The sequence below is a fragment of the Chrysochloris asiatica genome, unplaced genomic scaffold (assembly GCF_000296735.1).
Source record: "Chrysochloris asiatica unplaced genomic scaffold, ChrAsi1.0 scaffold00090, whole genome shotgun sequence".
Lineage (NCBI taxonomy): Eukaryota > Metazoa > Chordata > Mammalia > Afrosoricida > Chrysochloridae > Chrysochloris > Chrysochloris asiatica.
This window is the reverse complement of record NW_006408608.1, coordinates 648,362-663,906: the sequence shown is the minus strand read 5'-3', so window position 1 is coordinate 663,906 and position 15,545 is coordinate 648,362. Positions and strand designations below refer to the sequence as shown.

At 42.7% G+C, this 15,545-nt stretch overlaps 1 protein-coding gene across 1 annotated transcript in view; it reads right to left on the bottom strand.

Annotated features, from left to right (window-relative positions):
* UBR4 (ubiquitin protein ligase E3 component n-recognin 4) overlaps positions 1–13,893 on the bottom strand; it is a 160,014-nt gene extending 146,121 nt beyond the window's left edge. Inside the window, exons 1-8 of the mRNA XM_006866329.1 lie at positions 13,703–13,893; positions 5,076–5,173; positions 3,739–3,842; positions 2,748–2,877; positions 2,495–2,634; positions 1,054–1,156; positions 681–822; positions 409–533 (exon numbers count right to left, since the gene is read on the bottom strand). Of these exons, the coding sequence (XP_006866391.1) occupies positions 409–533; positions 681–822; positions 1,054–1,156; positions 2,495–2,634; positions 2,748–2,877; positions 3,739–3,842; positions 5,076–5,173; positions 13,703–13,890 (1,030 nt within the window). The 5' untranslated portion in view covers positions 13,891–13,893. The remainder of the gene's footprint in view (positions 1–408; positions 534–680; positions 823–1,053; positions 1,157–2,494; positions 2,635–2,747; positions 2,878–3,738; positions 3,843–5,075; positions 5,174–13,702) is intronic.
* Between the last annotated feature and the right edge of the window lie 1,652 nt (positions 13,894–15,545).

The following is a 15,545-nucleotide window of genomic DNA, read 5'->3' as shown; positions in this document are numbered from 1 at the left end:
CTGTACATAAGCTTCTCTTAATACCTTTACTATCTGTATTTTACACGGTACTTTTGTAGCCCTGTCTCTTCTCCACTGTTCAACTGGAGGCTCCCTGAGGGCAAGGACTACATACTGTTCATCTCAATATCCCAACAAGAGCTGGCATTTTACCTTGCACAGAGTAAACCTTTTATACGTATATATACTAGAATACCAAGTGTACATATAAAGCAAGGCCAGCAGTTGAACAGGACAATCTGTAAAGATCTCTATTGAGACCTATTTCAACTAGATGAGATACTAGATGACGCTTGGAGGAAAAGACCAGCTAAAGGGGGAGAGTAAAGTACCCAGAAAAGTTCTCATGGCTTCCGGAGTACACTCGGCTGGGTTGGGAAAATGAGACCAGGCACCATAGCCTCTCACCTGCATACAGACAACTTAGGCTGAGGACTGTCACATCTTGTAGACGAGAAGGAGTAAGAGGTTCCAACACAGGTAGAGAAAGGGTATCCAGTGCCATAGTTACGTCAATCACCAGTGAATGAAAACTGAAACACAACAGGGAAGATAAATAATATTGTCTCATAGAATCACTTGTTTCTATAATCTGGCAGTAAAGACAGTCAGTATACCATTAAAACAAGCCAGCTTTATGGCCTAAAATCTAAAGCTTGTAACCGCTGGGAGCGCCTTACCCATTGCGAACAGCCGTGGCATCTGCCACTGTTGCAGGCATGATGAAGAAAGAATTGGCCAACACCGCATCTTGAAACCGGTTGATGTAGCGCAGGAAATATGGCAGATTTAAACACACACGCAGGAGCTTCTCTGAGCCACCTGATTTAATGACAAAGCAAGCAGGCCTCTGTCTGTGGTTTTATTCTTCACCACTTACAGAATTTTCATAAAATGTCATGAAACAAAATGTATCCGAAGTGTTGAATGGAAAACCAATTTGCTCTGTATTCATCCAAATCATAATAAAAAGTTAAATATATATATATATATATATATTTTTTTTTTTTTAAAGCAGAGGAACCAACTTTATGGCAGTAACTGGACACTTACCAAGTTCTTGAAGACTGGCCACATTCTGGGCTATGAACACATTCTTTGTTTTGATAGCAGAGGCTTGGTCTGTGGATGATTGTTCATCATTTTCTCCTTCCGCCTGAAGAAGTGTGCAAGATATGAAAGCCCTATCAAGACAGCTATCATCTGTTCACTGCCTGCTCCTCTGGAGCTCAGAGCCAAATCTACTGTCCAAAACAAGCCCATGTTATAGACTGAAACGTATCCCTCAAAAATATGTACGGAAATCCTAACTCCTAGAACTGAGAATTCAATTGCATTTGGGAATAAGGTTTTCTCTGCAATGCTAATGAAGCCATGAGTATAAGTAGGGTGTGTCCTATACCTAATCACTTCTAAGTGATTTAACCCAAACCAAATCCACTGCCACAAAGTAGATTCTGACTCACATTGACCCTATAGGGCAGAACAGAATAGGCCCATACAGTTTCCAAGGCTGTAGAGATTTTACAGAAGCAGGCTACTACCTCTTTCTTCTATGAAGCAACTAGTGTGTTTGAACTGCTGAACTTTCAAGTTAGCAGTGGAGCACTTTAACAACTGTGCCACCGGGGACCCTACAGTGATAAGACACAGCAGCTTAAACAAGAGACATGCAAGCACAAACAGGGGAAGATAGGTGCCATGAGAAAATCATCAGGGAACTGAGGAAATCAGGGCTATAGCCACTGAGAGAGAAAATCATCAGGGAACTGAGGAAATCAGGGCTACAACCACTGAGAGAGATAAGGATCTTCCCTCAGAGTCGATGAGAGAACCTTCCCTAAGCTGGTACCCTGGATTCAGACTGCAGCCTTTGGAACTGTGAGCAAAGAAACGTCTGGTATTTACAGCCACCCACTTAACGGTATTTTTGCTATAGCTGTGCTAGCTAGCTAAAATCGTTCAGATACACTTCAGATTCCCCAATCAATGCTGGGAAAACTCCCTTTAATACTGGAGAAACTAAAGGCTATTTTCTTAAGCAGAAATTATATAGCTAAAAAACATACAAACTGAAGTAAGGAGAGAGAGCAAATATGCCTTCTCCAGAAAAGTGAACATGTTCTTTATAGCTATCTATCCGAACTGAGAAATGCCTAGGAGAGTGCTCATCATTATGTAATAATTGTGGATAGGGGTCATGGTAACTTTCATTTCTTTTGCTTTGGCTTCAATTTTTTTTTTTTTTTTTCAAACACAGGCATATATAACATTTTATACATCACAAATACTGCTACTGTTATTAGGTGCCATCGAGTCAGTTCCTACTCAGAGCGATCTATGCATTACAACAAAGCACTGCCTAGTTAGGTGACAGCCTCGCACAAGTAGGCATGGCTCAGCCCACATTTATTACTTATCTTTGCTAGTGTCGTTATCTTAAGCGACTGCAGATCCTTGAACGTGGGCCTTCACATTTGGCTCCACAACTCACCAGAGTCTGTGGGCTGATGGGTGATGGTGCTATAGTTCTAGGGTTGAAAACTGAAGTCAGTTGATTCAAGAAATTCATCTGGACCTCCTTCTGCCTCAGTTCTGGACTTACTGGGGAGGCCAAATCTTTCTGATCTTCCACTACCAAAGACAAAAGTAAAAAAAGGGATAAGGAGGGCATCACTGGAAGGCAAAACAGGAAAAAGATGATCATGGAAATGGTCAAGCAATCACATCTGTCAAAGGATACCCACCATCTGAGAGGGTCTTCACTGTTTGTGGCAGCTTGGCAGATTTCATCATTGCTGTGAATGTGATAATTTCAGTTCTGTCTAGTCTGCTGCAGCCTGTACACAGGCCCTTAATCAGGAGAATTAGGTGCTTCTGGAAAAAGCAAATAAACAAGCTCAAATGTATCACTCAGAAGGTAAAATACTCTCTTGGGAATTCTAACTAGCACAGAGCCAAATTGAGACTCATATTAAGAGCTGAAAATTGGGAAAGCACACTAAAGCAGAGAGCACAAAGCTAATGGTCCTCAGACCCTATCTGACTTACAGATTTGTCTTATTTTGTTCTTAACAGTGGCTTTTAAAATTTTGAAACAGTAACTAACTTAAAAAAAGGGAAGGCTTCACATACAAATTCAGATTTCTTCCCTCGCTCAGTAATTCTCAAGCTATAACCACTTGAGCCTCCATTCCTGCATGGCAACAATCAGCAGACGCCACAGAGTGGGTTCAATGGCCCCTTTATACGGGGTATGCACTCCCTCAACCAGCGCTTCATATACCCCTATGGGTATATAAACTTACAATCCTTGAAAAAGTCTCTGCAATCCTCGATAGACAAACTGCAGGCCCCGCTGCTTGCTTTTGTAAATAAAGTTTACTGGTACACAGTTCCACTCATTCATTTATGTATTATCTATCTACATAGATAGAGTTAAATAATTGCAACGGAGACGTATGGTCCATAAGTATTTATTTTCTGGACTACTGTATAAAAAGTCAGCCAACACCCACTCAGTGCCATCCCTTCTCCATCAATTCCCACTGTTGTTGTTGTTAAGTGCTGTTGAGTCGCTTCTGACTCATAGCAATCCTGTATAGGATTTCCGAGGAGCAGCTGGTGGGTTTGAACTGCCGACCTCATGGTTCAGTCACACCAGGAGCCCATCAATTCTCCTGGTCAGTCGTAATTTTACCTCAAAATAAGGACCAGAAGTGGGCCCATCACTCTCACCTGGGACACAGCACAAGCCTCATCTGGATTCTCCAGGCGCAAAAGAGAAAACTCAATTAGGACCTTACAGGCTGCGGCAACCGACTGCAGCTGGTTCCGGGGAACTGAGAAAATAACAAACTTAACTTCAGATTGCTAGAACTGACTTCAGCCTCACAGTCAATAAATCAGGGAAAACAAGTACTGGATTCCATACAGTAAACATTTCCCATATTATTCTAAGACAATAATCCCAAAATTATTCACAGCACAGGCAAAAAAGGTACCTTGGTATTAACAGTCATCATTTTATTAAACTTCACCTATCTTGCACCACACTTACTACATTCCACCAACTTCATGTTAAGTGCCGTCCAGTCAGATTTGACTCATAGTGACCCTGTAGAGGGTTTCTGAAGAGCAGAGTTGGTGGGTTTGAGCCACCAACCTTGCAATCAGCAGTCCGGTGCTTATCCTACAACACCATACCAGGACTCCCCATCAGTACAAGCATCAATAATAAAAAACACTGGTACTGAAAATTTTTTCAACTCTGTAGTTTTGTTTCAGAGCACTGGTAGCGTAGTGGATTACGAGCAGGGCTCGTAATCACAAGGTCAGTAATTCGGCTCTACCAGTAGGTACGAGGGGGGATTTACAGTTTAGGAAACCCTATACCAGTTGCTATGAGTCAGAACCGACTTGGTGGCACGCAGCGACCACCATAGCTTCCTTTCAGTTTACCTGTTTAGCAAACTAAGCAAATAATTAACATTCTTCAGGGTAATTTTTAGATTGAAAATTAAACATAAAAATTCTAAAATATTGTAAAATAAGGGTCTGGTCACTTTTTGGGGGATAGAAAAAGTTAAGAAAATGGGGAACTGAGTGGAAATTCCTTTCCATCCCAGAGAACACACATGTAAGAAACAGAACCTTCGTTAGTGAATGCTAACCCAGAGAGGTCAACATCCGTCCCAACCAGGTAACCAGGATAAGCACTGAACTACAAGGTCAATTTGAACCTCAAAGCTGGCAATTCAAATCACCAGCTGCTCCTCAGAAATCCTATACAGACAGGGTTGCTATGAGTCAGAATCGACTCAACAGCACTTAACAACAATGACATATGTGAAATCTACAATGACATGCTTTTGATTAAGAAGGTAAAGGAAGTTGGCTTATTAGCTCTGGAATGGGTGCCCAAGCCTAGTAGTTTGTAAATCCCACTTTGGTGACCAGCTTAGGAGACTTCAACACAGACTTCATTAACAACCTGTTCAGACACCTAACAACAGGAGAGCCAAGTCCCCCTTATTCCCAAGCCCTCAGATGAGTGACAAGCGTGGAATACTTACTGAGGCTGCAAACTGTTGTAATATAATGCGTGGAAAGTGCAACAAAAGATGAGTAGAATGGTTCGTACTGCTTCTCGTGGTGCAAGATTTCTGATTCACTGCAAACAAGATAATCAGCCAGCATTTGTCAAGAGTTTTCTGTATGGTGGATACCCCACTTTACAGTCAGTAGCTTACATAATTCTTCTAACAACCCTACTGGGTAGATACTGCCATCATTTCTACAGTCAATATTGAGAAAGAGAAACTGAAGGAATTCAAATGATGTACCTTGGTCAAAGTATTAAATTTAATATGGCAGAGGCTAGGAAACAAAGTATTTTCGTACCCAGAATTTATAAAATACAATTTAAAACAAAACAGAATACCATTTTGTCCTATATTGTTGTTATTGTTAAGTGTCATTGAGTCGATTCCGACCCATAGTGACCCTGTACAGGGTTTCCAAGGCTATAAATCTTGACGGGAGTAGAAAGCCTCGTCTTCCTCCCACAAAGCGGCTGGTAGTTTTGAACTGCTGACCTTAAGGTTCGCAGCCCGATTCGGAACCACTATGCTACCAGAGCTCCTTGTCCTATATTATTAATGGACAAAGACAGAGAACTAACAATACCTTGTGGTGGCCAAAAAGAAGTGGACAGCACACTTATAGAATATAGAATACAGATCAGTATCACCCTGAAGACCAAACTAGGCGAGCCCATAAAGCAGTGATTTTAAACAAACCAACAACTCACCGTCTTTAAGAAATCCCCTTATTGCTATTTGCCGTCAAGTGGATTCTGCATCACAGCAAGCCCACGTGAGCAGAGTAGAACTGCTCCATAGGATTTTCAAAGCTGTGACCTTTTAGAAGTAGATTGCTAGGCCTTACTTCAGAGACACCTCTGCGTAGGTTTGAATCATCAACCTTTTGAAGAAATCATCTGTTGTTGTAGTTAAGTGACACGGAGTCAGTTCTGACTCATAGCAACCCTGTACAGGCTTTCCAAGGTTTTCAGGAGGAGAAAGTCTCATCTTTGTACCACAGAGCGGCTGGTGGGCTCAAACCCTGTGGTTCGCAGTCCAGTGCTTGTACTACCCGTCACCGCACCCTCCACCTAATCAGTGCTAAAAACCAAAATTCAATAGGTACCATAGTTGTGCCCTTCACACAGGATACACCTAGATTACAACAGAGGCAATGACTTTAACCCAATCACTTCTCTTTAGCCCTCTTCACTGAAAATCTCCAGCCCAAGGAGGCCTTTAGTCTGGAAACATTTACACAATTCTATCAAATCTGATACTAATCCTGAAACCATGAAACATGAAGGCAAAGAAAAGACCACAATGTATCACATTAAAGGACAGAGCAGCTCGCAAAAAAGTTTCCTTTTGAGAGTTACTTCTCCAACAAGAAGTAACATCCTAGGGAGGAAACAGTAAACAGAGTAGGACTCTCTAGTCATTGCATGCAAACCTGTTGTTGCTAAGTGCCTTGGAGGTGGAGGTGAAGTCTGTTCCAACTCAAAGCAACCCTATATAGGGTTTCTGAGAAATGGCTAGTGAGTTTGAACAGCTGACCTTGCAATTCCAACAGAACTGCAGTCCAATGCTAATCCTAGATTGCCACATCAGGAATGACTAAGTCAACAAGTAAACAGACAAGTCAAACTTCCAAAGGTGCCAAAGTCAGTGAAAACCACTTCAAACAACATAAAAATTAGGCATTGTAAGAACTCTGCTATTTGGGTAGTTATCAAAGATTCTTTCCTTATCTTGAAATCTTCATCCAGAAAAATGTATTCCTGGAGCACCTGTGATATACAAAGATCTTCCTGCCCACCAAGGATCATTTAACATTTAACTTATCAGGAGAGTTTAAAAGGAAGAAAAAAAAAAACATTTACCTATATCAAGGACACTCAAAGTTTCTAGTGACCATCACATTTCTAAGGCTAGTATCCTATTCAGCAAAAATTTCCCTACTAAATTAATTCATATTCAGCAAAAATTTCTCTACTAAATTAATTCCTCTTCTTGTGCCTCAGAGGAGCTCTGGTAGTGTAGTGGTTATGTGTCAGGCTGCTAATGTCATGATCAGTAGCAGTTTGAAACTACCAGCGGTTCCGTGGGAAAAAGATGAGGCTTTCTGTTCTCATAAAGATTTACAGTCTTGGAAACCCTATACAGAGTCACCATGAGTTGGAACCAACTCCACGGCACATAATGGCCACCACCACCTAACATACACACTTTAGTTGTTCCTTCCTACCCATCTTTACTTACTCATCTTTCTGAGGCTTTCCTACTCTGCAATTTCATATATTTTACTGCATTATTTCTCTTCCCTGCTTTATTTCAAAAGGTCAGAGTTTACTCTTTGATGTTGAATATGTTTACCCGGACTACAAGGGAAACTGCCCACCCCCCAAGAAAAAATTGTTCTGCTGCTTTCATTCCTTTCTGACAACCAAATAGATTCAAAATATACAAGTAAACTCATTTAACTGCCTTAAGTGCTGCCACATTGTGATGTAATGAACCATACATCCTGTCCTAGAAATACACAACTGCCTCACTGCAAGAAAACAGCAAAGATTACCATCTGCACAGAAAAATATGGAGTAATTTTGAGCTACACCTATTATTTGCTTATGGTGGTGGTGTTGTTAAGTGCCATCCAGTCAGTTCTGACTGATAGCAACCCTGTATCAGGTTTCCAAGGATTGCCACCAACCTTATGGTTAGCAGCCCAGTGCTTGTCCTATAGCATCACAACAGGAATAAATCAGTTACCTTGTTTAGGGTAACTAAGGATAACTAGGTGAGAAAGTAGTTTTAAAAGACCTGAGGGAGACAGTAGAGAAATAATGGACATGTGGTCAAAAGGACAGACTCCTTTATCTTGATTTTAAAGAAGTATGCATGAGTCACCAAACAAAGTTGTGCTGCCATACTTCCCTACCCCACCCTCATTTCGCAAGAATCTGACAGCCACCAGTGCATGCGAAGAAATGTGAAAGTGGATCAAAAGGCTGGAAGTTAGGGCAGGATGAGAAAGCATAAAGAAATTATACTCAAATATCACATAAAAGGGAAAAAAAGTTGAATAAAATGTAAAAACATGTCTCTTCTTTGGCTAGCTTCTAAAACCCCTGCTTCTTCCAACAAACTACAATAGCCCCACTGAACCTGAACACTGCTGAGAGACAAGGAAATCTGAAGCTTTTATTGTCTGTACTGTTTATTTAAATGCACTCCAGAGTGCAAAAGAAAACAGCAGCCAGGTTAGTGAAACCCAATTGAACATCTAAGTAAAAAAAGAACTGGTCAGGGTCTCCAAACACAGAGCTTCCTAAGAAGAGGTGGAGACTTAAAGAGAACAAAAGGAAAGGCTATGGAATCAGCTTCCTTTCCTTTGATAACATACCATTTGTATCTTCTTTGTAAACTGTGGAAACTCCACAAAGCCCTTTCAGCTCAGCAAACTGATCAACTTCCCTGTGTGTTTGCTTCTTTCATGATGCTTACTCATTTTGTATCTCTGCTGTGTGTCACAGAGTGATTAACACATGTTAACTAGAGAATTTTCTTTACTACCCCTGTGGATATGCTAAGAAATGGAAACACTAACTAGTTAGTGGTGGTGGTGGTGGTTATGTGCTGTGGAGTCGGTTCCAACTCATTGCGACCCTGTACAGGGTTTCTGAGGCTGTAAATCTTTACGGGAGCAGAAAGCCTCATCTTTCTCCCGTGGAACAGCTGGTAGTTTAGAACGGATGACCTTAAGGTTCACAGCCCGATTCGTAACCACTACGCTACCAAAAAAATGGAAACACTAACTAGTAGCAGGACTAATCTCACAATGACATTCTTTTTGGTGGTGGGCTTTTCTGTAGGTCAATCACGTATTCATGAAGACAGCAGATGAGTGTACAAGATCATGGCAATAGTGTTTCCATTTCTTCCTTTTAAGATTTTTAGGAAATGACTGTGCAGTATTTAATTGGGATGTTGTGAGAGTCTTCCCAAATAGGTCTCTTTGGCCTCAATTTTATCAAATAGCTGGGAGGCAGAAACTCTCAAAGAAGCTTATCACTAAGGAGACCAGAAGGGGCTGATAGGACTGGCTCAGGAGAAAAGTATTTTTTGATTTTTCTTTCTAATTGGCAAAGCCAATCAGCTTGTTGTTTAATGACAACCACACTCACCAAGCATACTTTGCAGAGTTAAGAAGTCTTTGATACTACCTTAAAACAGATGTAACATTCAGCAATTATACTAATTAATCCTCCATATGGCATGTGCTTGCCTGAACCCACAAGAACATCACTTCTGGTCTGGAAAGGTAACAGTGTTTAAAAGATTTTCAGTCTTTACTAGGATGGTTAGCTATAGTGAGTGGAAATGAAAATGACTTTTCTTCAAGAAAATTCAGATTGCTTTTTCTTTTAAAAAATCTAATGACACTTGAGAGTATGCATATCAGTTGATCTATTAACAGTTTACCATAAATAATTTGATTATAAAGTCTAATTTACCAAACAGGGTCTGGGTCTAGGAATTTTTTCTCTCTACATTTTTTCAAAACGAAAAGTCAATTCCATCTACAAGAGCATGAACGTTACCTACCATCACACTAAGAAGTCTCTTGCAGTATGTCTCATCACTCCCAGGAGTCAGAGAGGCTAACTTAGTGCATCAGTCTACCAGTTAGGAAGTAAGGCTGGCGTGATGCAGCCCAAAAAGCAATGAGTAGTAGAGTTCCATAGAAAGGGGGAAAAAATGAAGGTCCCTGGAAGCAAGAAGAAAACATGGCGGGTATATTGCTACAAAAAAACCAACACAGGGACTGCAGAAAATGGGAACAGTAACCAAAAGAGTGATGTTCAGCCTGGGCACCTATACTTCTGATTAGCTACAGAGGAAGCCCACCTTAGCATCTGCTGGCTTTGACCTAGCACTATGTTGTATGGCTCTGGCTATTTAAGCAATACTTCCACAATTCGGAGACCCTCATTTAAGTTTTTTGAAAGGCACTTAAGTACAATTTTGAGAGACAGACTATTGATTGGGTACTGACTGTTGTGTGCATATCCAGGGGTAGTAAACAACCCCTACTGGACAAAAGCTACTCAGTAGCCTGCTTCTGTACTGCCCATAGCTAAGAATGGCTTTATATTTTTAAATGATTGTAAAAGAACCTAAAGAGTATTTCAAGACATATAAATATGATGGGACTTCAAAATTTTTATGGAACAATCCCATTATCTTTTAACTCCATTTTGCCCCAAATTTTTTGAAACCCTCTTGCATTATATGACATTCAAATTTCAGTGTTTATAAATAACATTTTGAAACACAGCCATGCCCATGCAAATATGCATTACATGTGGCTACTTTTACCATTCATATATACATTTTACCACTCACATGTATGGCTGCCTTTACAATGTTGTGTGCCGTGGAGTCGGTTCTGACTCATAGCAACCCTATAAAGGGTTTCTGAGGCTGTAAGCCTCATCTTTCTCCCATGGAACAGCTGGTAGTTTCGAACTGCTGACCTTGCAGTTTGCAGCCCAATTCACAAGCACTTAAAGAGACCATATGGTCCACGGATATTTACTATCTAGCCCTTTACAAGGATTTCTGGTGGCACTTAAGACATTGGCTACAAATGGAAAGGTCAGTTCAAAGCCACCAGTGCTCCAAGGAAGCTGACAAGACAGAAGTGGGTTTGGTTGGGCCCTTAACAGAAAGTTTGTCCACTTCTATTTTATACTGAATATTTGATATTTTTCATTGTTTTAGCTGTAAAGGACCTTTATATTGCTTTTGAAATTTTTCCCTTTAAGGTCCTACTCCTCCTAAAGAGGGCACATGAACAGGCTTTCCACATAAAATGAGCCCACACAGAACAAGAGAGAGAAATGGAAAGAGATTTTAATGGTCTTGCCCTCCAATAAAAGTTCGAGTTATTCGTTCATCACCGATAAGGGGAAGCGAGGGAAAAACAGCAATGAAGCTGCGAGCTAAGCCCTACAACGTTCAACAGACTCCTGTGAACCTGGGTGAAGACCTGGTTGGCCAGCAGTGTGGCAAGACCTGGGGATTCTTGGGCCCAGAGTCAGTGACATAGCCACAGAGGACTGGAGTGGAGAGTGAAGCGTCCAGCTGATAAGAAGAGAAGGCATATGCAAAAGAACACCCATACTTGCAGATAATACCCACTTGACCCGGCTTCAATGACTGGATGATCAGAGCTCAAGTAGAAGAATAAAGAAGAGGAAAAAAAAAAAGAGTAATCTGATACAATTTGATGAACTTGACCTACACCTACAGCGAGGATCATTTCCACCACCTCCATACACAGAGTAGACAGGGATGGACAACTTGGACATTGGCTGCCCAAAATGGGGGGAGGGGGAGTCTACAAAGGCAAGAATTGACTGGCTTACAAGCTTTCAAGAGGAAACCTAGATCCAGAGGTTGTGGAGGAAGGTAGACTCTCCACTGAGTACTATCCAATCTGTCTAGGCTGGGCTGATGAAAGGAAATGAGGATAGGTCTCTTGTGATACAATAGTGAATAACTGCTATCAGGACTGATTTGTGAGGGTTGGAAATGTAAAGGCAGACGTTTGTAGCAAGGAGGGAGTGATAAACTTTTCAGTCTAGGAGCGGAGGTCCCTGAGACCATCAAGGGAGAAGAGCGGAGAGCGGGACCCTACCCAGAGAAGCAGTGATGCCTGAGATAATGGCAGAGAAGATGATGTGGAGCGATGGAGCAGCTGGAGACTCTAGACCCAGAGAGGGATTGGAACTGTGTGCTGATGACTGGGGGGCAGGCTTGTAGTGTATACCCTTTGGTTGGTTGATGATGCATGGAGGGGATTGTAACCATGGCAATGAAACAATATACGATAGGATGAATGTAAAACTAATGTTCTCCCATAAAACATCAAAATAAAACATAAAAAAAAAAAATTTGTGTTATTAAACACCCATTAGCAGACAGGACTTTTCTAAACCATGAAAGAGCTCTTACTAGTGTCTCTGAACACAAGGCAACTCTTAATCTCAGTGAATACAGGATGCTGAAGGGGCCACTATCACTTACAGTGTAAAATTCAAACCTAGTTTGAATTTTTTTCCACAGTTTACTTGTTTTATAGTTTAAGAGACATGAGCCTAGAATACAGGATGTATGTGGGAAGATGTCAGCACATGACTTTATCATCTACTCAGCTCACGTCCATAAAATCAAATGTTCTGAAGAATGGAACATTGTTGATTTTAAGTAGCACAATCAATATAATACAGAATACCACTAATCTAAATGTTTTAAAAAAAATTGAGAGAGGCTACATAATTTGAGGGTAATATGTCATTCGTTTACATCTTCAGAATAGTCTTGGCTTAATGTTTGTATGGAAAAATTCATCTGAAGGTTAACTGTGAAGATACCAAATCCAGTCATTATTTTATTATTATGAAAACAAAAATAACTAAAACTAAAAAATTTAAAACCCTAGCATCCAAAGCATAGAAAACCCGACAAGACACAGCAATAAATCATTTGTCTGCCTATGTTGTTGTTGTTGCTATGTGCTGTGGAGTCGGTTCCAACTCATAGCGACTCTGTACGGGGGTTTCCAAAGCTGTAAATCTTTACGGGAGCAGAAAGCCTCACCTTTCTCCCACGGAACAGCTGATAGTTTCTAACTGCTGACCCTGAGGATAGCAGCCCTTCCTTTAAGTAACCAATAGTAATGTCTCCGGAGTAAATGCAGGAAGTTGCTCAAAAAAGGTTTGACTAGAAAAATGTCAGTAAGTCTGATTTTAAAAGCACGAGTCTGTCATCAAATTAATGTAAGGCTGCTCTGACTAGAGTAGGTCAAGAGCAAGCAGATTAGCTAATATCACCATCTTTGAACCCAACCAAAAAAAAATTCAGGTAAGAGCAAAACAACAGTTCTCTTTGTAAATGATCTGATGTTTTCTTGAGAGAAAGGTCGATGCTTCTTTGGGACTAAAATGACCTCTCAGACTAACGCATGACTCGCTTTTAACCAAGCGTTTTGTACAAACAGTAGAAATGTACAACGTAAAAAAGAAAAGTCATCATTAGTAACCAGTGGCTTGAGCCACAGAAATAGCACGTGCCGCCCATGATTATAGCACCACGGAGAGACCGTTATTAAATTATGTGGCAGGTGTCCAATTTAAAACCCCCGGCTCCGACCCGGCCTCACCTCAGGCTAGTGGAGGGGTCAGGACTACAGAGAAATGCAAACTCATCAACGTCTTGACCTTAAGACAGGGAGCAGTCCCGGGGACGTTCCCCTTAGAGCGCGAAGCATTTCAAAGTCCCTCCCAAAGGTCTCTGGCCACGCCCTTCCGAGAAAGCGTCCTAGAAACTTTTGCTCCAGAGGGGAAACTGAGGCATTGATGATTTACACTAACTGGTGAAAAGGAGCCCAGACAAGCCTCCGTGTCTCAAGGCCGGTGGGTCTCGTACCCGTGGCTGGGGAAACGGGAGACCCCCGAGAGCAGGAGGCGGCCCTGGAAGTGGGTCCACACCATCTGAAAAGTCTCCCTTCCCCCGCCCGCGCCCGCCCCTCCAGGGCCACCGCCCGGTACCTCTCGATGACTGAGGCCACCAGCTGCGGCAACTCCTTCATCTCGAAGGCGGAGTAAGACGCGGACAGCAGGGGCCGAACCGCCACCTCCCAGCCTGGGGTCGAGTCCGCCCCCTCTGCCGGGGCCCCGAGCGTCGGCGCCGCTGCTGCCGCCGCCGCAGTCGCCTCTTCGCCGCCGCTCGTCGCCATCTTTCGTCGTACTACTGCGGCTCCCTCCGGGGGCTTGCCACCGGCACAGCACCGCCTCCCGGGAGGGAGCGGAAGTGACGCGCCTGTTGCGTTAGACTGCGCGACGCTGTCGCGGGCCAAAGCGCGACGCCTCGCTGGAGCTTCCGACCGGGTCGGAAGTACCCTGCCTGAGTCGAACGTAGCGCTTGGAAGAAGGGCGGAAGCGCGTTAGCCTCCGCGCCTGCGCGTCGTGAGTTGTTCGCCCTGCTGGGAAGCGTGAGTCAGGCTTTCGGGGCTTAAGTGAAAGGTGAGTTTGAGGACGACACTTAACAACAACGAAACCGTGCAGTTGACAAGTCCAGGGCATCCGAGCTGACTGTTGTTGATTGCTGTCGAGTCGACTCCAGCTCCTGGCGACCCTTTATAGGGTTTCCTAGGAACAGCTGGTGGGCTTGAATTGCCGACCTTGTGGTTCGCGGTCCAGTGCTGACCCTACAGCGCCACAGCCATCAGCAAACATGATGACCCCAGCTCCGCGGCAGCCAAGGACGAGAAAAAGAGGCCAAACCTAAATTCCATCCCCTACTTGTCTTCCTCTAGGAGCTCTGGTAGCGTAGTCGTTACGAATCGGACTGCGAACCGCAAGGTCAGCAGTTCGAAACTACCAGCCGCTCCACGGGAGAACGATGAGGCTTTCTGCTCCCGTAAAGATTTACAGCCTCGGAAACCCTGTTTAGGGTCGCTATGGGTCGGAACCGACTCGACAGCACTCAGCAACAACTTGTCTTCCCTAGTACCTCCCCCATTACTGTTTGTTGTGGTTGTTATGTGTCATTACTAAGGCACCTCACAAATACTATTGTTGTTAAGTGCCCTCAAGTCGATTCTGACTCAGCGATCCTGGGTATAGGGCTTCGAGAATGTACGTCTTTACTTTATAGCCTTACAAAACTTTTGCCTTCTCACACCACTTCTTACTGTTATTATAATCACTATTTAATTGCATCCAGATCCTTTATATACCTTGATTGTCCTGAGTAATACTATTGTTTATATTGCTGGTTGCCCTCCACTCGATTCTGACTCATTTCGGGAGCCTCCCAGTGGATTCTGACTCAGCAACCCTGTTGAATAAGAAACACTGCTCTGTCCTGTTCCATCCTCGCAAAAATTATTCTTGGAGCCACTTTGTCACTTGTCTGATTGAGAGTCTTCCTCTTTTTCGCTGATCCTCTGCTTTCCCAAGTATGACGTTCTCCAAAGACAGTCCCTCCTGATCACATGACCAGAGTACTGAGACAACAAAAAACCTTGCCATCTTGCTTCCAAGGAGTAGCCTGGCTATACTTATTCCAAGACAGAGTTGTTCATTCTTCAAATATATCAATTCCTCTTTAGTCTGCTCATTTATTTTCGTGCTTTTGCATGAATTTGTTGTTGTTGTTAAGTGCCGTCAAGTCCTTTCCAACTCATAGCAACCCTTTATAGGGTTTCCAGGGAGTGGCTGGTGGCTTTGAACCAGCAACCTTCCATTTAACAGTCCAGTGCTTATCCTATAGCATCACACCAGGACTCCTTGCATATTTGTTGTTGTCAGGTGCCATCGAGTCGGAACCGACTCATAGCGACCCCATGCACAGCAGAACGAAACAATGTTCGATCCTGGGCCAACCTCA